Here is a 22562-nt window from a genome sequence, read left to right as displayed (position 1 = left end):
AAGAAACTCTTGGTGGTGTAACTCTTGAGCATTTACCAAAAACTGAAATATCGGTTTTCAGTGGACTGACCCTTTAAATACACATCATTCCTTTCCGCTTACACAATACTGACTGGATGTGTAACAAGCATGAATATAAACATTTCCTACTTACCAACAGCAATTAATATGTCTCTTTCTTCAAAGGACACTTGTGTAACAACATTTTGTGTTCAAGCTGGCAGAAGATCAAGAGAGCTGTGCGGGGACTGTTTAACAATGTGCTGGTTGCCTTGTGGATCTGTTATTGTACAATAAACTCTCACAAAGAATTCCTGAGCTTGGAGCTCCTCTTCTGCTTGGCTCAGTTCCCACCTGGAAAAAGAAAAAGTAACCCTTAATTAATGGGTGAAGATTAGGATCCCAAATACTGCAATTAGTGCACTCCTAAAAGAGATAATCCTTTTACCCCCCAGCCATTCACCCCAGCAGTAGTGTCCCAGGCCAAAAATGCAGTCTTACTTTTCATTCTTCGTAAGCTGTGATTCATTAGAAAGCGGCACTTAGTTGTTATTCTGTACATGTATCACATGAGTTTTCTTTATTTGTATGGTGAAACAAGCTTAAAGTGCACCTGTGCCCCGAGCATGGGCAAACTATTTACAGAATCCTAACAAGCAGTACAAGAGCTTTAAAACAAGAGCCCCTTGACTTCCCTAGCTGATTTTCATGTGAAATTATTCCTTTTCAAAGATCCTCAAAGACCCCAACAAATACTCTAGAGTTGGTTTCTGTTTCTGACAGCTTAGAAACACCTGCTGTGTGTTTACATAAAGGGTTGGCAGGTTGCTAGGATTCTGCTCTCTTTCTTGTGAACTTTGAAGATTAATTTCTTCGCAATAATTACAGCTACAGAGATGAGTGAGGGTTTGTTTTAACCGCTTCTTGACCGCCCTATAGCAGAAAGCAGAAATACTAGTACAGGGTGGCAAGGGTGTGCAAAATCACATATATATATCTATATATTATTATTATACAGTGTTTATAAAGCGCCAATAGTTTGCTCAGCGCTGTACATTACAAAGGGGGACAGAACATGTGACAGAACAACAACTATACAATGCAAAACATGAGGGGATCGAGGGCCCTGCTCTTTCGAGCTTACAATCTAGGAGGGAGGGGATGGTGGCACAGGAGGAGATAGCTGTGGGGGATGGGGTGGTAGGAAGAGTGGAGGAGGTTGGCAATTTAGCAGGGGTTGGGGTAGGCTTCCCTGAAGAGGTGGGTTTTCAGGGTGCACCTAAAGGAGAGGAGAGTAGGTGATAATCTGATGGGTTGGGGCAGGGAGTTCCAGAGGATGGGTGACACCCTGGAGAAGTCCTGGAGGCGGGCATGGGAGGAGGAGACCAGGGAACTAGAGAGAAGGAGGTCTTGTGAGGAGCGGAGTGAGCGTGCTGGGTGGTAATTGGATATTAGGTCAGTGATGTAGTTCGGGGCAGTATGGTGGACGGCTTTGTATGTCAGTGTTAGGATTTTGAATTTGATCCGTTGCGCAATCGGAAGCCAGTGGAGGGATTGGCAGAGGGGGGTGGCGGAGATGGAGCAGTTGGAAAGGTGAATGAGTCTGGCAGCCGTATTCAGGATCGACTGAAGTGGGGATACCCAGCGGCGAGGCATGCCAGTAAGGAGGGAGTTGCAGTAATCGAGTCGTGATATGATGAGGGAGTGGATGAGCTGTTTAAAGGTATCTGGAGTTAGGAATGCATGTATTTTGGCGATGTTGCGGAGGTGGAGTCTGCACGAGTTTGATATAGATTGGACTTGGGGCTGGAAGGATAGGATGGATTCCAGAATGACACCAAGTACTCTGGCCTGCGGGGCAGGTTTGATGGTGGCGTTGTTGGATGTGATGGAGAAGTCAATGGGGGGTGGTGTCCGGGCTGGGGGGAAGACAAGAAACTCGGTTTTGGAGAGGTTCAGTTTAAGAAAGTGGAGCGACTTCCAGTCTGATATGTCGCTCAGTAGGTGTATGATTCGGGCGGAGACTGAGGTGGTGAGGTGGGGGGTCGAGAGATAGATTTGTGTGTCGTCGGCATATAGATGGTAGTTGAAGCCGTGAGAGTGTATGAGTTGGCCAAGGGAGGAGGTGTAGATGGAGAAGAGAAGGGGCCCGAGGACGGAGCGTTGAGGGACCCCAATAGAGAGGGGGAGTGAGGGGGAGGTGGTAGCATTATAGGTAACGCTGAAAGAGCATTGTGACAGGTAGGATAAGAGCCCGGAGAGAGCAGAATCTCTGAGGCCAAGGGAGTGTAGCTTTTTGAGGAGGAGGGGGTGGTCGACTGTGTCGAAGGCCGCAGAGAGGTCAAGGAGTAGGAGCACTGAATAGTGGCCATTAGCTTTGGCGGTTAGCAGGTCGTTGGAGAGTTTGAGTAAGGCAGTTTCGGTGGAGTGTAGGGAACAGAAGCCGGACTGTAGGGGATCGAGGAGGTTGTTGTCGTTGAGGTGAGAGTTTAGGCGGGTGTAGACTAGGCGCTCGAGGAGTTTGGATGTAAATGGGAGCAGGGAGATGGGTCTGAGGTTGTTCGGGTCATTGGGGTCCAGGGAGGGCTTTTTAAGTATGGGGGTGATGTGTGCATGTTTCAGAGGGGAGGGGAAAGTGCCGGAAGAGAGGGAGAGATTAAAGATGTGGGTGAGGGAGCGTAGGATGGAGGGGGAGGGAGGTCGTAGGAGTTGTGACGGGATAGGGTCGAGGAGGCAGGTGGCGAGGCGGGCATCAGAGAGGATCTTGGAGACTTCCTTGATGGTACTAAGGTCAAAGGTGCGGAGTGTTGGGGGGGCTTCAGTATGAGGAATGTAGGGTGGGGTGTAAGTGGAGGTCAGAGCAGTGGTGGGGCCGTGGTAGAGGGGTGATGAGGGGGTAGTTGAGTGAGGGGGAACGGGGTTGGAGGGAGCTTGAGCAGCGACGAAGTCCCTGCGGGTTATGTCAAGGGAGAGGGGGGATGAGGGGGTAGCTGTGTGAGAGGGGACGGGTTGACAGGGCGTGTGAGTTGTGGCGATGTCCTTGCGAATTGTGTCAATCTTGTTTTTGAAGTGATTGGCAATCTCGAGGGCGGTGAGTGAGGTGCTGGGTGGAGGTGGGGGTGGCGAGAGTAGAGAGTTGAAGGTGGAGAAGAGTCAGCGATTGGAGGATTGGAGGAGAGGGCCTTGATGAGGGTCAGGAAGTAGGCTTGTTTGGCTGCGTGGAGGGAGGAGGTGTAGGTGTGGAAGGCAGATTTATAGTGGGTGAAGGCTTGTTGGGATTTGGTTTTGCGCCATAGTCGCTCCAGGGCACGACTTACTATATATATATATATATATACAGTATATGTGATTTTCCATTTCTGGGTAGGGGGCATGAGCCCTACCCACGCCGTCGTTTGCGGCTGCGGCTGTCAATTATCAGGTCCCGGCCGGTGATTATCGCAGGCACATGTTAACTGCTGAGCATCTCCGACGGGGAGAAGAACTGTTTGTAAACAAAACAGTTCTCCTCCCTGTCAGCTCATGCACACTGCTTTGGATGGCTGTGCACAGTCCCAAGTAAAACAGCACACAGAACACAGTTAACCTTTTCTGCCCAGTGCCATAAGTAGTGTCAGTGCTTTTTTTTAGCACTGATCACTGTATTGGTGTCACTGGGGATGTCAGTGACACCAAGTCAGTCCCCCCCAGCGTCAGAATACCCACCGCAGTCTTGCTATAAGTCGCTGGTCACCACCATTACTAGCAAAAATTAAAAGTAAAAAAAAAAATTCCAGTATCTATACCACCATTTGTAAACACTAGAACTTTCATGTAAAGCAATTAATTTACACGTATTGGGATTTTTTTTTAGCAAAGACATGTCGCAGAATACATTTTGGCCTAAATTTATAGCGAAATTTGATTTAAAAATTTTTTTTACTGGACTTGTTTAATAGCAAAAAGTCAAAATTGTATTTTTTTTTCTCAAAATTGTCAGTCTTTTTATTTATAGCACAAAAAATAAAAAATGCACAGGCGATCAAATACCACCGAAAGAGAGCTCAATTCCTGGGAAAAAAAGGACTTAAATTTCATTTGGGTGCTCCGTTGCATGACCGCGCAATTGTCAGTTAAAGCAACGCAGCTCCATAACGCAAAAGATGACCTGGTCAGGAAGGTGGGTAAATCCTCAGTAGGGCAAGTGGTTTAAAGTGCTTTTACTGTTTGTTTAGAAAATGCAAATACTTTAGTTTGCCCGATATGGCCACAACTGCACTTTTAAGGCCTCCTGCACACTATACTGATTCATGAGCATAAGACATTCCTGGCAGAAAAAATACGCAAGGATGGGCTGTATATCACTTGCGCATATTTGCACGTATTTGCAAGTATGCAGACACAAGCAGGAAACATGGCATTTGAGTGAATTTCATGTATTTGCAAGTATACATATAAAAATACTGACTGGCAACTCAGATTTCTGTTTTTTTTTTTACTAATTAATACGCAGGGCATGTTCACTCGCCTGTGTGTACAGGCACATTGAAAACAATGGACTACATTTAGATCAGTAAAAGAAAACGACTGTATGCTTGAAAAATGAGCGTTTCCAGGGAGCAGTGTGCAAGAGGCCTACGTAAGTTTACCGGATTTTTAAAAATAAATTTGGGAACACCTTACTGACCACTTTTAACCACAACCACAAAACTATACCCCCATTCGGGTACTCTGAGAAGAGGAATGATGAATCATGCTTAGCACACCAAGACTATTGGTGGTTTTGGCTAAATTGTGCAATGGGAGAGGTTTAAGGGGGTATGGTTAAATTAAACCTAAGCCTAGTCTTCTCCGGGTGAGGAGTGCATAACGCACAGGGTTCAGGGGTCAGTAGTGTGTAATGCACAGAGTGTGGGGATCAAGAGTAAGTAATGCACAGAGTGCAGGCTTCATAGGTGTGTGATGCATAGAGTTCAGGGGTGTGTAACACATATTGCTGGGGTCAGGAGTAAGCAACACACAGAGTGCATGGGTCAGAAATACATAATGCACAGAGTGCAGGCTTCATAGGTGTGTGATGCATAGAGTTCAGAGGTGTGTAACACATAGTGCTGGGGTCAGGAGTAAGCAACACACAGAGTGCATGGGTCAGAAATACATAATGCACAGAGTGCAGTGGTCAGTTGTGCCTAATGCACAAAGTGCAAGGGTAAACGGTGTGTAACACATATAGAGTGCATGAGTCAGGAGCAAGAAAGTACAAGGATTATGCAATGCACAGAGAGAAGGAATCATGACTGTGTATTGCACAGAGTGCAAGGGACAGGAATGTGTATTGCACAGAGAGAGGGGTCAAGAGTAAATAATGCAAAGAGCGCAGGGGTCACTACCACGTAACACACAGAGTGCACAGTTCAGCAGTGTGTAACATATAATGTGCAGGGGTCAGGTGTGTGTACAGCACAGAGTGCAAGGGTCAGGAGTGTGTAAAGAAGCAGAGCAGCAGAGTTTAGTGGTCAGTAATAAGTAATGCAGGAGAGTTCAGGGGCCAGTAGTAACACAGCAGAGTTTTTTGAGTCTGTAGTAAGTTATACAGCAGTGTTCAGGGGTCAGTAGTAACGCAGCAGAGTTTAGGGGTCTGTAGTAAGATATACAGCAGTGTTCAGGGGTCAGTAGTAACGCAGCAGAGTTTAGGGGTCTGTAGTAAGATATACAGCAGTGTTCAGGGGTCAGTAGTAATGCAGCAGAATTTAGGGGTCTGTAGTAAGATATATAGCAGTGTTCAGGGGTCAGTAGTAACGCAGCAGAATTTAGGGGTCTGTAGTAAGATATATAGCAGTGTGCCTGTAAATCATTAAACCATACAGAATAAAAACACATTGCATCGGGGATCCAGGAACCACTCCCGACCATGAAACCCCCTACCTCTCTTATAGGGGGGAAACCTCCCACAATGAGCACTCCCAAGATGGTACCAGGGAAGGTACCCAATATGCCCCAGTGCATGTCCACTGCACTCGCTCCACTCCTAGAGACCAACCCCCCTCCTCCAACATCGCAACCACCTCTCAACAACCCCACAGAAAAAAATCCCCCCAAAAAGCCCCCTACCCTCCAGACCCTGCCTGATCTAATAACCCATCCACCAATACACTGCATAAGCAAGACAGATATAAAACAATCCTATGGATAATAATAGACTACAGTAAAGGGCCAACCTAAATACCAGATGACTGTAGGATAGAATTGGCTGCTCAAAGACCTGAAAAAATGGTACTATATCTAAAGGGCTATTGCCTCTGAAGTCCAACCTGGGCAATCATCTGACTTCTGCTCTACCCAGACACCCAACTGTTGCCTCATTATGTTCTGTCTCCTCAATGTAGCCACTCTACTTGTTTGACTCCTTGTTGGGTCAAGCCAGAGGACCATGACCTGGTGACAGCAGCAGCAAAATAGCCTGGGCGCCACTAAGGTCACCAGTTTGACTAAAACAAAGCTGTCACTTAGACTCTATGCCTTGGGGAAGTATGCATCACCAGGGGTGTCACCGGTAAAACATGGTGGGTATCAGTGACCTAAATGAGCAAGGAGACAGCGTCTCTTTACTAATTGGAAGGGTAGAAGCTAAGAGGCTGGTTGCAAGCATTGTGGATCCACAACTAAATTCCCATTTTTGGTACTTAAGTAAATTAAAATGACTTAGCCTGTACTGCCCAAAGTAAAGTTGAATGAAAGTGAGAAGAAAAGGACAGGGATAAACATAAATTGAGCATACAAGCTTTTCTCTTCTCTAACATGTGAATGAAGCCTCTGGAAAGAAGCCAAACACCTCCTCTCTGGCAAGTTGTTGTTGGAGGGACAAGAAAAAGTTTTTTTTTTTTTCCCTTTCTACAAGAGTACAGGAGGTCCATCCTTGGAGCTGACACAGCATTATTGTACCATATGGTGAGCCAATATATAGATCAGCTGTGTGTATTTGGAAATGCAAAGAATTTCTTGCTGTAAGACTTGTCAGTAAAGGAGACTTGCTCCCCTAAACTTATCAAGACTGCAAAGAATTATTGGACAAATTCTTGTGAGGAATAATGGCACTCAATGTTCCTGGGCTGATAGCTGTCATCATTTTCTATGCAATGACTTTGGTCACTGGTCTCTGGGCAGCCTGGAAAGCCAAAAGGAATGAGAAGAACAAAAAGGAGACGGAGGTAGCTATTGTTGGAGGAAGAAACCTGAACATGCTTGTGGGGCTCTTTACAACTACTGGTAAGATCATCACTTGATTTATAGATAAGGTAATTGTGACAAATATATTCATCAGAAAAGTGCTTTAAGAAAAATCTGAAAAGTTTAAAGGAAAACACTTCTGACAAATATTGCATACTAAATACTGAATGTGACTAATACAAGTTTTACATTTCTTTCTTTATATTTTTTGTAAAGTTACTAGTCCACCAAGAGACCATGGCAGGAGTTTACTGATTACTATGGAAATGTATTATACTAAATAATAGCTGATATCCAGTTTTATATTATATACTATGAAATATAGTATTGCATCATAATATATATATATATATATATATATACATACATATATATATATATATATATATATATATATATACAGTATATATATATAATATGGAAAACTTAAGCTTATAAGTAATAAGTAAATATAAATAAATAATATATATATATATATACATATATTTATATAATTTATTTATTTATATTTACTTATTACTTATAAGCTTAAGTTTTCAATATTATATATATAAGCTTAAGTTTTCAATTTTAAAAGTTAGATTTCTAGTTACACTAGTGACCACATAAAAATCCAAATGGATCTTGCATCACAAAAAATTTAATAGATATTTTATATTTCAAGTAAAACCATCTCAGACATTTGTAATTCCAAATGAACCTTTGAAAAAAAAATACATAAGTGGAGGTTATTCATTGAGAATTGCATGTCAGAGTGATCAATAGATGCAGAGATAATGTCAGCTGCAGATATATGTAGATCTCTTTTCTTATAACAGGGCAGTTTGGTTTACTCCTTTTAACCACTGAGCCTGTCTATTGACCCTTTATGCAGCTTTTCTCAACCATATTATGCTTGAAGAACCATTGAAATAACTTTTAGGTTTATAGGGAACCCCTGCTAAAAATAATATCATATATCTACGGCTAGGGTATATTACATTGATGAGTAAATTGTAGATAACAAATTAAAAATGTGGTGTAATCATTTCTATTTCACCCAGAGAACATTTTTAGCAACTCTCCCCTCCGTAAGACAAATAAACTGTATTTTCAGTAATTATAAATAAAAATAAATAAATACATAAATTATCTTGACACAAAAACATATTAATAATGTTCAATAACTGAAACACAGACAGTAAAACCTGTAGTATGCCCTTAAATTGGAGGACACTTGAAAGGTAGCATCTTACATGTTGATCAGTGTAAAAGTGCCACCCTTACTTTTGGGATAAGTGGAAAAGTACCAGCTTATATTGATGGGCAGTGTAGAAGTGCCCCACATGTTGAGGTTGACACTGCTGACAGCTCAAGGACCCACAAGCAATCTCTGGAGGAACCCTAGGATTCCATAGAACCCTGGTTGAGAAAGGATGCTTTGACATGAGAGCTTTTCTTCACTGATCAATAGTATAGTAGAGCCTTATTAAAACAGAAAGCAGTCAAAACTCTCCTTCCATTACATATCTCAAAAATAAGAGGATTATTACTCAATTAATGACAAATACAGAACTGCTGGTGTATAGTGCAAATATAGCCTTATATACGCTATGCATTGATTTGGTTGGCAGGCTTTTGATTCCTGCTGTCCCTTATCACCATATTCTTAATGGTTATTCTTACTCACTGACCAATAGGAAGGCTTGAGAAGTGGAAAAATTAGAAATTTGCGTGCAACTTCAGCTGCCTGTAACTCTGGATCTATTGATTATATAGCCATGTGCATTTCACAGAAGGTAAGCTCTGCTTAGACATTTGTTCAGAACATGAAATAACAGACGCCCTAAAAGTTGCATCTTGAAAGGCCAAATTACAGTCTAAAACCACTACCTGACTCACTGAAAACCAACTAAGATACAAACAAAGATTTAAACAGTAAACTGTTATCTTAAAATGTATCCCATGCAGCCCAGCAAGAGTAGCCAAGCCACATCAATGCCTGAGATGATAGAAAAGAACCAAGCCAATGCACAAGGGTCGATAGGAACACCTACTAGTTATTGTCACAAGAGCTATTAAAAACATTATAGTGTAAAGATAATCCCGCACTATTAATGTGCTGTACACACTACCACAAAAAAAAAAAAATTTAACATATAAAACGGATTTATATGAATATAGACCTGCTACCACCAAACAGTGCAATCACCATAATTGTACATGAGACAATTAATATATAATACAGTGAAGAGCTCCTCTCTGTTGGTGGAAGAGTTTGAGGAAGATTCTTTGAACACGGACATTTTTGTTAATTTTGTCATGGGTATTTACTTTGTGTTTATTGAACTGTGTATGAGACTCTTTACACATATTACATTTATGCAGTTTATATAATCCACTTTGAGGTATTTGATATATACATTGAATGATTGTTTGTTAGATTAGAGCGCTTCACTGTATTGTATGCTTAATATTAAAAACATACAACAAAACATGTAGCATCATTAATATTATTAATTAATATTAAAATATGTAGAAGGAAAACTATGCTAAGGAGAAAGATCTGAATCCATCGATGTGCCTGCTTTACTATCTATCTATCTATCTATCTATCTATCTATCTATCTATCTATCTATCTATCTATCTATCTGTTTATCTATCTATCCATATTTTGGGCCATTATAATGGATCTATGATAGAAATCTGCTGTTGAACTTTTGTCCCATGCTACTAACATAGCCCCACTTGTAGGCAGGTGTCGCAACCACCCTGGAGGACAGGAAGAGTGCACATTCCTTAGTCCTCCATATGTGTCATCGGGTGGCTGCCAACCGATCAGATGCTGCCACTCGGTTGACCCCGAGGTCATCTTTAGTGAGGGCAGTGCTCACTGCAGTTGGTGTGTGGGTAGGTTAGGGACAGGAACTCGCTGGAGAGAGAGTGTGCCTAGTGTGAAAGAGAGGTTCCAGAACAGGAGGGACAGCATGGAAATGGTCTTCAGAGCTGCTTGGAACCTACTACTAATTCATTGCTGCCTACTGCTTCTCAGCTGCTCCCTGCACCAGGTGCTGTCAGTCTCCGTGCATTGCTTTCTGGAAGTATTTTATAACCTTCTGTGGGTGTTGCTGCCAGTTCTGCACTGCTGCATAGATTCTGTTACTGTATATTGGAACATTTTTGACAATACATTTCCTGCAATTTTAACCATTGTGTGTGTCGTTCCTTCCATCCGGGGTGCCTACCACCTGCCCCCCAGCCTCCATTTGGCGTAATTGACAGGATATGCCCCATTCAGCAGCTGTCATGGACGTCACCATGGCACCAATGGGAGCAGCCCTAGCTCTAGTGCCCAAATTTAATGAGTCTAGCATCTCCCTTTTGGAGTGAAGCTGGAGAGTGCTGACCAAGTGGTGGAACGAGTTGAAGTAGTGGTCACCCACAGCTCAGCCTTATCCTTGGTATCCATGGTCATGGGCATGAATGTTCTAAAGATCTGAACTTTGCCTCATCTGCTGGTGGAAGTGGAGCTGCTTGGCAATGGCAAACAAAGTTGCGGCTTAAAGGCAGTGTGGCTCAATGCAGGGCTATGAAGCTCAACAATTGGGGGGCAAAATGGCAGCTGGAATGAGTAGGTGTTGTCCGCATGCCACCGAGCAGGAGCTGCCTCTGGCTTCCCTCCAAGAAGTCGTTGCCCAAGAAGTTGTTGCCTTGCCTATCAGGGGCACAAGAAGCTATGGGGTGCCATAGTTATTGTAGAGCCCCACAGAAATCTTGAGATGGCGGGGGAGTAGCTGATAGCTTGTACCCTGTCCAAAGTTCACCGGGCCTGGCACTGGTCCACCTCGTCAACCTGGGGATGGCTCCTGTCTAGCTGCCAAACCACAGGATCCTCACAGATCTTTATGTCATCCCCAAACACTGCATCACGAGGTCCCAACCAGCAGTGGAAGCTATATGTGCCCAGCTGCAAGCCGCCATGACCCCCTTGGACATTGACAAGTATCATCATTTGTTGGACCAACTAGCATCAACTGCTGGTGAAACACTTACTAGCTTTCAAAATGGGTCCTGAAGATTATGGGTGCACTGAGGCCATAGACCAACCCCTCCAAATGCGTAGTACTCCTCTCATTTGGGAGAGATATCAGCACATACACCCGGCTCAAGAAGTCAAAGACTTGATGAACAGTATGTTGCATTTCAGATGTATTTCCACTGCCTGGAAAGCTTGGGTACTATGCACTGCTGCTCATAGACATGAATTAATGTGCGCGACTGTACTTATGTATATGTACAGATGTATAAAAAAATACAAAATTTTCTACTTTTGCATATGCCCGTACAGCTGCAAACAGCCATTTATGTTTAAAGCATTTGTACACAGCACCTGAACTAAATACACTGGAATTTACATTGTATGAGCTTAAGCATCTGCGAGAAGGAGGACTAAAACAAACCCTATTGGCTTCTGTAGATACAGGCACTATGGGGTAATTAATTCCTAAATTTGCTTTGGAAGCTCTTCAGTTTTACTTTTATTTTCTTTCTGTAGCTCCCCTTACCCTGCTAGCAATGCCTGAAAAACCTTCCAGGGTTCTAATCTCCAATGAGAGATGAGTGCTGAGACCTTTCTTCATCATTCACTGCTTCCATTGCGAATTTTGACAACGAATTGCTCCCCAGTGACTGCACCTACAGAGCTCAATGGGAACTTAGGTTAAAGCTTTTTACTAGCTTTTTAAGATTGTGTAAATGCTTGCATGTCCATAAGATAAGGGGACCCTTGATTGGCTGTGTGTTGGTACCAAACTGACAAAGTCCCCGCCCCTCTTCTTTTTGGATAGGACAACTACATACCTGCTGGTAGATGAAACCCTTTTGCCATATTGTGTCAAACTCCTGGCTGTAGACCTGCTCAAGGCATCCCTAGCCATAGGCATTAATATTCCAGAATGAAGGAATGTCAACAAATGAAATACTGTACATTTTCCACACTTTACTGTAACTTCATAAAATTGGCCAGGACATCTAACATCACATTGAACAATATTATCACAAAATTAAAGTCTATGGACAGGGAACGAAAGGTGCACAATTTACAAAGCAATGTAGATATTATCTATCTAGATTAGAAGCAGTCTGCTCTCTACTACGCATACAAAACAGGTATGATAAGTAAGGTAAGTTAGGTTGATCCACTGAAAATTCCAGTACAAATAATTAGGTCATTCTAACATGATCTGCGTAATCATTTCTTCTTTTCTCTACTTTAAACAGCTACATGGGTTGGTGGTGCCTATATTAATGGAACAGCGGAGATCGTCTATCTTCCTACAAGAGGACTTGCCTGGGTTCATGCTCCACTGGGCTTTGCGGCAACATTTATCATTGGTGAGCAGTGTTTTTATATTTCGCGTTATTTTCTCCTTAGCTAAGATATACAGTATGTCTAGCATCGTGTTTTTTTAGAATCAAATCTACCCAGCTCCATTCTTGACTTCCTAATTACTTATGAGCTAAAATGCTTACCCATGTGGCTACTAAACTCTTTCCAATGGTGGCATTGAAAAACCTTGGTGCAGAAATCTTAGAAAATGCAGCCCACGCCTGCACAGTAACCATACCTAAGATCTCTCCAGATCCCTCCCAGAGTTTGTCTGCCAATTCTTTAGGCGGCCTGGATTTTAATCCAACTCAGCTGTGTTTAGGCTGATAGGAGTAATACCAGCATCACCACTCTCTATGGCTACTGTAACGGGGTTTGCTCGGCAACGGGTGTGTGTGTGACCCCCTGGATGAGTTCACAACACAAAAACGGGCACAGCAAACAGAAGTTTAGGTGAGAAAACAAAGGTGTGGTTTATTTACAATATTTGCAAGAGGAAAAACATTAAAACAATAAGAAACATGAACAAAAATCCTTGCCACCTTGGCCACTTACTATACACACAGCTTCCCTCGCTATCAGCTAGGTGCAACCTTGTGCTACACCCAGTCCCTCTCTCCCTGTTATTTAGAGGTTGGCCACACAGGCGTTTGTCACATCGCACAGACAGATATGATGTTCCCCAGTCTACTCAGGCACAGAACTCCCTATGCAGGCTGGGAAGTTTTATAAAGGCACTAATGAGCCCACTACCTTCAGCTGGGCTCATTACCTCACTGCTGATGGGCCCAGCACTTCCCCTAGTGGAACAAATCCACATAGAGCCTGAATCTAGGACAAATGTACCTGCCATCCTGGACACAACCAGGTGAATTTACCTGCCTACTGTCACACTACATACGTCATGTGTTTTTAAGAACAGACTCCATTTACTGCAGCAGCATTTGGTTCTTTACACTGTCCTGGTAAGTATAGACTGTCGGTGTCTCTCTGCTGCACCCCAGAAAGATAAGGAAAGTGGGTAGGTTGGTGGGCTAGAAAGAACTCCAATTATTCTTTTATTTTCACCATTTATGTCACTGTGGCACATTTGTTGCCCACATATTGTCACAATTACCCATTTTCTGCCTGTCTTTTATCACAATTGCCCATTCATTGCCCTCACTTTGTCATTGATGCCTACCTGTTGCCCACATATTGTATCGTCACAATTTCCTGTTTGTTGCCCACATATTGTCAAGATTTCCCATTTGTTGTACTATGTTACTATGAAGACAAGGGCAAGATTTATGCACTGATGCTGTAAACACTGCAGAAGGCAACATAAAATGGTAGTAGTAGACACCTGATTGAGGTTGGTTGAGTGGCTAAGGCTGGCCATACATTATACAATTATCTTCCAATTTAATTTTCTGCCCAATTTCCTTTAGATTTACCTTTAACTGTGTAGTGCAAGGGCCTGCCTAATTGGATACAACTGAAAGTGTTGTTTAGGTTTGTCCTCCTATTATTTGGTTTTTGGTAAATCTAAACCAAAAATCTCCAGATAATTGTATAATGTATGGCCAGCCTAAGAAGGGTGGGACTGTGCAGTTTTAATTCTAAAGTAAATTTCTGCTTTAACCACTTAAATACTTCTTCATTATTAGGCCATTCTTCAGTTTTCAGTGCTGTGATACTTTGACTGAAAATTACCTGGTCATGCAACACTGTACTAAAATCATTAATATTAGTATACAGGATTTATATAGCGCCAAAAGTTTTGGCAGCGCTTTACAAAATGAAGGTAGACAGGGGCGGACTGACCATTCGAGCACTCAGGCACTGCTCGAGGACCCGGGGTCAGTAGGGGGCCCCTTGAGATGCCCCTGGTACCTTTCATTGGCTTTTTCATAGGCTTTTTTGGGTGTGAGCGAGGACACAGGGGCCCCATGATCCCTTATTGCCCAGGGGCCCTTTGAGTTGTCAGTCCACCCCTGAGGTAGACATTACAGTTACAATACAATTTGGTACAAGAGGAATCAGATGAAATTTATATTTTTTTTTAAAACAGAATTTTCATTTGTTGGCATCTTAGATTGTAAGCTCTAATGAGCAGGGCCCTCTGTTTCCTCTTGTACCAAATTGTATTGTAACTGTAATGTCTGCCTTCATTCTGTAAAGTGCTGCGCAAACTGTTGGCGCTATATAAATCCTGTATAATAATAATAATAATAATTTAGTAAGCGTCCGGCAAGGAAGATGAGGGTTACTATACAGACCACAGAGACAGTGTGTAGACCAGATGTGTAGGCAGAAGTGTATTTAGGTTTTGAGCTGCCCTAGGCAACACAAAATTCACACCCCCCACCCGAGAGAGCCTTCTCTTCCACTACCATTGCCCCCATACCCCAGACACTCCCCTCCCAGCAAGAGAGAGAAAGACACTGACATTCACAGCTCTGGACATCCCCAGAGCAGGGGTGGACTGACCATTTGGAAACTCGGGCACTGCCCGAGGGCCCGGGGTCAGTAGGGGGCCCCATGAGATGCCCCTGGTACCTTTTTCATAGGCTTTTTTGAGTTTGAGCAAGGCACAGGGGCCCCATGATCCCCTATTGCCCGGGGGCCCCATGAGTTGTCAGTCTGGCCCTGCCCCAGAGCCTGCAGCCTCTCTCAGATCCCACCCGGTCCCCAAGCCGCATGTGTCCCTTCTTCCGTACCTTCTTCCTGGGGGGCGTTGCTGCCTCCCTGAAAAATGCTGCCCTACGCAAATGCCTTGTTTGCCTTGTGGTAAATACACCCCTGTGTGTAGGAGATGAGGGGGGTTAGAGGGCTAAACTTTATCTGAATATGCTACTGCTGTGATCTCTACACTGCTCAGGAACTAATGAATGAGTCTAACAACAGAGCAAGGGGAGGGCTCTCAGTTGTAAACACACACTGTTTACACCTAACACCACTACAATTGGTCTTTCTAAGAACAATAACAGTGGCCACAACATACAGAGACACTGGGATCGGCTCTGTACACATTGCATTGCATGCAGTGATGGCTTTGTTCACCAACATTAACAGGTGAAATGGCCATCCAATGGTGCTTTATAAAGCACCATTTATAAACAGCACTGGGTAAATAACTGTCCACCACTTTGTTGTTTTTAAATATACAACTGATAGGATCAGTTTCTGTCTGTAGCCCAACCTGTCCTCACTTATCTCTACCACTGGATCCAGGAGAAATAAAGCTCCAGACACTAAAGTGTAAAAGCTGTATCTCTGAAAGTTTAATACACAACAAGAAATGTTATACAGAAACTCAACAGACGTTTCCAGTCAGGATAACCAATGAAACACTATACTCTCATCGATATAGATATGTGAAGAACAGAAACTACAAATGGCTGAGGGGTACCATATCAGCTGAATCCGTTTACACAGAAATGAGAAGACAGTTAAGAAATGAAACTAAGAATCAAAATGAATTGCTTACATATCCAGAAATGGAGGCACTATACAAAATGGAGCCAGTATAAAGATATATCTCCTTACAACAACAATATAAAGGGGTTAGGGACAGTGGGAGGAGCAATTCAAATAATTCCTTTATGCTATGTATTGAAAAAACTTGCACCTAATTGTGTCAAGGTTTATGCCCTTTTTCACCGCAAGATATGGACATTATACTATGGACCTGGGTACATTGAGTCAAAATAACCCATCAAATTTAGGGTGCCAAAAAGGATCTAAAACATTCTATAATGCTGTAAGGTGCAGCATTGTTGTATGATGCTAAGTATTAGCATCATATGGTAACACTGTATAATGCTTATGGTTCCTTTTAGTCTCCTTTATCATTAGTTAAAACAGTAATAAACCCAAAAAACAAAAATCTATTGTATTGCAACTTACCAATTTCTAGACATGGTGACTGTATTAGTTTTCTTTTTTTTTATAGTTTTTTTCCCCAATATATTTACCTGGTAATCCTGCCAGTAAGTCTGTGTTTTTTCCAGCTTCCTTTAACAGATCAACCTGTCCATCAAAAGTGGCAGTCGGAGGGTTGAAACAAACCATTTAGCACTGACAGGGGTGCTTACAATGATCAGCATTAATTTATGTAAAACCTCTATTCCAAAGGAAAAAAGCTGTTTTCTGTAACTGCTTGAAAAGTGATAGCTGAAGTTTGGCTTCAATTTGTGAGACAAGTCCAGTGAAATCTCCCCAGACTTACAATGCTGCTCTCCAAGGGTGTCTTTGTTGCTCCTTCATCCAGAGTGGAGACTGGGATTATTTACTAAAAGTGGAGAGAGCAGAATCTGGTGCAGCTCTGCATAGAAAACAATCAGCTTCCAGATTTTATTGTCAAATTTTAATTGAACAAGCTGAAATTAGGACCTGATTGGCTACCATGCACAGCTGCACCAGATTCTGAGTGCTCCAGTTTTAGAAAATCTTCCCAGTAAGTCAGGAAGTGTGTTACTGGCCAGATCACTAAGTAAATAAAAAGAAAAAAAAACTAAAAAGGAAAACTAATACAGCCACCATATTTAAAGATTTGGTAAGTTGCAATATTTGACATTTTTTGGTTTTGGGTTTAATACCACTTTAGCTAGTTATTTTGTGTAAAAGTTCAAATAAGTTTGAATTGCCTACATTTGCGATGAGTTCCATTTAAGCACTCTTTCATACTTATGTTCAATATTCCAGCTTCAGAGGGTGCTTGTTATAAAGAGACGTACACCAGGAGGTTGTCGATAAACATCTCTGATAATAGAAAGACGTGATAGGTTACAGAGTCAAGATCCTAGATTCTGTTCCACTTACATTGGAAAATCTTTTATCACATTGATGTAGCAGCAGCAGAATTAATTTGTTTTGTTTCCTTGTACTGTACATGATCTAAATTGATTTTTCTCTAAAGTAGAATTTGGCGGGTTGCCAGGACAACTGCTACTTCATTCTGTACAAATGGTTCAATTCTCCAGATCGTTAACTCTTTTAACATCAGAATGGCACATGAAACAATATTTCCTCCACAGTACAGAGAAATAAAAGAAACACATAAATACAAAATTGGTTTCTATAAAGTGCTTTATTGAAGTTTTTGTTCCTGTTAAAGACATTGCAGTGCACACTTCCCATTCCGGTGACTGCCAAGATAGTGAGAGAAGGTATCGCCAGTCTGAAACCAAAAACATACAGAAGTTCTAACCCTTCTCTACTCCATTCTACTCACTGAATGTAAAGTCCTTTCCTTTTCTTCCCTTCCTCTTCCCTTTTCCTTTCCCCTCCCTTCCCTGTCTTTCACTTTCCCTTCCCTTTCCTTTCCCTTCCTTTCTCTTCCCTTCCCTTTCCCTTTCCCTTCCCTTTCATTTCCTTTCCCTGTCCCTTCCCTGTCTTTCACTTTCCTTTTCTTCCCTTTTCCTTCCCTGCCTTTCCTTTTCCCTTCCTTTCCCTTTTCCTTCAATTTTTTCTTCCATTTTCTGCTTCCCTTTCCTTTCCTTCCCTTCCCTTTCTCTTCCCTTCCCTGCCCTTTCCTTTCCTTTCCCTGTCCCTTCCCTGTCTTTCACTTTCCTTTTCTTCACTTTTCCTTTCCTGTCTTTCCTTTTCCCTTCCTTTCCCTTTTCCTTCAATTTTCCCTTCCATTTTCTGCTTCCCTTTTCCTTTCTTCAAACCATGTTTTTATGGAGTTGGCTTTGAACAATAGGGTACAGTCTAGACGTGCATTTCATTACAATTTGTTTTTTACATGAAAATCTCATTTTGGGAGATTTGGATGTATACAGAATAGACATAGTAATGAATGTCAACGAATCCGAAAAAAGTTGTAACTAAATTAATGAATGCATAAGTTTCAATCAGATGCCATCACGTGATGCGATAGTAGTGTGCGCCCATGGGGAGAATAATTCAATTTTCAAATTAATTCGATATTTTGGACTCAGATAATGAATGGATCTAAATTTCGCTCCATTCGTTAACTTGGATGCACATGATGCCAGTCGGTATTGTCCAATCAGGTCATGCCATTTCTCTTAGTGGGTTGGACCAGCGTACAAAAATATCAAATTTTTCCAATCCAAATTCATCTAATTCCATAATATATTAAATATATAGTAATCTTCTGGAAAAACTGCTGCATTTTTCTAATCCGCCCGGACTAACCAACATACAAAACAAATGCCGAAAATAGGAAATTAATTCCGAAAAACGAATCAGTTCAACAATATGATGAAACAAAATTCTTCAATGAACAAATGCATCTGAAATTAAATGAAAATTTCCGGCGTGCACATGTCTAGTACAGTCATGTTGGAACAAAAAAAGGGTCTTCACCAAGCTGTTACCACACCTGAACTCAATAATTTTAGCCTTCTTATACTTTTTACCATATAGTGTATACAGTTGCCTTGTTTGAATACAGAATATTATGATGTGTTTATTATACATTTATTTCTACAGACAATATAATAAATATGTTTCTAATTTCCAGGTGCTCTCTTCTTTGTTAAGCCAATGAGGTCTAAAAATTATGTGACAATGATGGACCCTCTCCAAGAAACATTTGGGGACGCAATGGGGAGTATCCTGTTTATCCCACCATTGCTTGGTGACATTTTCTGGTTTGCATCTATCCTGGCCTCTCTAGGTAGGTATTTCTGGGCAATCCAGGAATGGTTGTAAACTCTGTTCTGGTAAAGCAGCAAGTTCTAGCACCTGAAACTTTGGATGAGGGAAGATTGGTTTTGACAAAGGGTATCCCAACATAGGAGGTAAGTATGCAAACAAGTGGTTAGGTTACCTAAAGGTGGGGTAATGTTACAGTTATGGGGAGGCATAATGTTAGTGCTGAAGGGAGGGTTGTTGATAGGGTTATTGGAGTAATCAGTACAGGGGCGGACTGACAACTCATGGGGCCCCCGGGCAATAGTGGAACATGGGGCCCCTGTGTCCTTGCCCAAACTCAAAAAAGCCAATGAAAAAGGTACAAGGGGCATCTCATGGGGCCCCCTACTGACCCAGGGCCCTCAGGCAGTGCCCGAGTTTCCAAATGGTCAGTCCGCCCCTGAATCAGTATGATGTTTACAGGATGGGTTATTGTTAGGACTACAGGGTAGATTATTGTTAGAGTTTCATTGTAGGATAGTGTGAGGGTTACATGGAGGCAGGGCTCTTTTTTAGCTGGAACGTGGGGGAGCGTGGTCCCCGGCACCTCCAGCAATTAATGTATATAATCGCAAGGGGTGCAGGAGGGTCTATGCCAGGTGGTCTATTGTTGCTGGGGAAGTCTATTGCTGCTGGCCAATCTATTGTTGCTGGGGGGTGTCTTATGTTGCTGGGGGGTCAGTCATTGCTGGTAGGGATCTTCTGTTGAAGGAGGGGGTCTATTGTTACTGGCTGTTGGGGGATCTATTGATTCCGGCTGTTGGGAGTCTATTGTTCCTGGGGTCGATCTGTTGTTGTTGGCTTCAGGGGATCTATTTTACTGCCTTTCTTGTTATCATTAGCAAATTCCATACAAATTACTTAACACCACAAAATTATACTTAGTTCTGTATTCTCTAAAAGGACCTATACTGGGATGTGGGTATGGGGCGGAACCAAGAAACAGTGCTCACAGGTGGGTAGGGGGTGGAACCAAGGAACGTTGCTCAGAGGTGGGTAGGGGGTGGACACATGAGATGATTTGAAAGGAGGAAGTTCCTGCAACTACTCTCTGAGAAAAAAAAGCCCTGCATGGAGTGTTAGATTTAGGGTTACAGGTAGAGCCAATGGTAGGGCTACAGGGAGGATTAGTTTGATGTTTACAAAGGAGGTTCAGGGCTGGGTTAATGTTGGGGTTACTGGGTGTAAGAGGGCTTACAATGGGCTAGAGGTTGTCACCAAGAGTACAAGTCCCTGCCCTGCTTCTCTCCTTGCTAGAACAATGACCCTCTGCCATTTTGTGCCCACTTCATGCCAGAGTCCTCCTCCCAATATTAGCAGCCATTGACCTTTATATCCCCAAAGGAAGGAATGTCCACACATAAATAGAGTTGCTATACTTTACTGGTGGTACTTGGGAAATGGCACACACAGTCCTCCCAAATAGTCTTCTATATGGACTCTGACTCACCCATGACATCACTATAGGAGGGCTCCAGCTACACTTGCTGGTATCTTTCCTCTATACAGGCTATAATGGGAACAGAGCCATCTAGTGGCCAGCCAGCTAACTTCACCTGCTTACAATTGTATATTAATGTTAGGGTTATGGGCTGGGTTAATATTAGGCTTACAGGGAGAGTTAGTTTGGGGTTATACAAAGAGAAAGGGTGAAGGTTACAGGGAGATTTAATGTAGGGCTGACAGTGAGTCTAGTATAAGGTAGGGTAGAATAGTGCTAGGGTTACAGAGAGGGCTATAGTACAGGGAGGGTTAATGTTAGGGTTTCAGGTAAGGTTTATATAGCAGGTTAGTGTTACGTTTACAGCAAAATTCATGAAGGGGTTAAACTAAGTTATTTAATTTTTAAAGTGTAGGTCAAGACAAATTAAAAAAAAAAAAAAAAAAAAAAAAAAAAATATATATATATATATATATATATATATATATATATATATACAGTGGGGATTGAAAGTTTGGGCACCCCAGCTAAAAATTTGTATTAATGTGCATAAAGAATCCAAGGAAAGATGGAAAAATCTCCAAAAGGCATCAAATTACAGATTAGACATTCTTATAATATGTCAACAAAAGTTAGATTTTATTTCCATCATTTACACTTTCAAAATAACAGAAAACAAAAAAATGGCGTCTGCAAAAGTTTGGGCACCCTGCAGAGTTAATATCTTGTACTGCCCCCTTTGGCAAGTATCACAGCTTGTAAACGCTTTTTGTAGCCAGCCAAGAGTCTTTCAATTCTTGTTTGAGGTATCTTTGCCCATTCTTCCTTACAAAAGTCTTCCAGTTCTTTGAGATTTCTGGGCTGTCTGTCACGCACTGCTCTTTTAAGGTCTATCCATAGATTTTCAATTATGTTCAGATCAGGAGATTGTGAAGGCCATGGCAAAACCTTCAGTTTACGCCTCTTGATGTAATCCCCCTTGGATTTTGAGGTGTGTTTAGGATCATTATCCATTTGTAGAAGCCATCCTCTCTTTAACTTCAGCTTTTTCACAGATGGCATCAAGTTACCATCCAAAATTTGCTGAAATTGTATTGAATCCATCTTTCCTTCTACTCGTGAGTTGTTCCCTGTGCCACTGGCTGCAACACAACCCCAAAGCATGATTGATCCAACCCCATGCTTAACAGTTGGACAGAGGTTCTTTTCATTAAATTCTGTGCCCCTTCTTCTCCAAACGTACCTTTGCTCATTCCGGCCAAAAAGTTCAATTTTAACCTCATCGGTCCACAGAACTTGTTTCCAAAATGCATCAGGCTTGTCGATATGTTCATTTGCAAAGTTCAAACGATGATTTTTGTGGTGAGGACGTAGAAGAGGTTTTCTTCTGATGACTCTTCCATGAAGACTATATTTGTACAAGTATCTCTTTATAGTGGAATAGTGTACCACAACTCCAGTGTCTGCCAGATCTTTCTGGAGGGATTGTGCAGTCAAATGTGGGTTTTGAATTGTTTTTCTCACAATCCTGCGAGCTGTTCTGTCTGATATTTTTCTTGGTCTTCCAGATCTTGCTTTAACTTCCACTGTTCCTGATGACTGCCATTTCTTAACCTCCTTGGCGGTATTCCCGAGTGTAGCTCGGGGTAACATTTCAGTACCACAAACGGTAACCCCGAGCTACACTCAGGAATACCATGCGGCACTGCTCCGGCATTTGGTCTTCACTTACCTTACCCTGCGCTCCCGCGATGTGTCCCCTGCAGCGTCCCTGGCCATCTCCTCCGGCCGATGCCGGCATCCGGCTTCTGTGTCCTGTCCCTGTGACGTCGGGACGTACGGGCGCCGCTGGCGGTGGGAAATGTAAAAATTTTAAAAAATGTCTTTTTTTTTTTTTT

At 42.3% G+C, this 22562-nt stretch overlaps 1 protein-coding gene across 1 annotated transcript in view; it reads left to right on the top strand.

The window, feature by feature from the left end:
• Nucleotides 1-6861: 6861 nt before the first annotated feature.
• The window catches only part of LOC149443482 (high-affinity choline transporter 1-like), a 46654-nt gene continuing 30953 nt past the window's right edge, over nt 6862-22562 (top strand). The window contains exons 1-3 of the mRNA XM_089655635.1: nt 6862-7245; nt 12467-12580; nt 19051-19206. Coding sequence (XP_089511761.1) covers nt 7068-7245; nt 12467-12580; nt 19051-19206 — 448 coding nt within the window. The 5' untranslated portion in view covers nt 6862-7067. The remainder of the gene's footprint in view (nt 7246-12466; nt 12581-19050; nt 19207-22562) is intronic.

The sequence above is a fragment of the Staurois parvus genome, unplaced genomic scaffold (assembly GCF_062004578.1).
Source record: "Staurois parvus isolate SC_StPar_1 unplaced genomic scaffold, SC_StPar_1.0 ptg000858l, whole genome shotgun sequence".
NCBI lineage: Eukaryota > Metazoa > Chordata > Amphibia > Anura > Ranidae > Staurois > Staurois parvus.
Note: the sequence above shows the minus strand (reverse complement) of the source record. Positions and strands in the feature narration are given on the sequence as shown.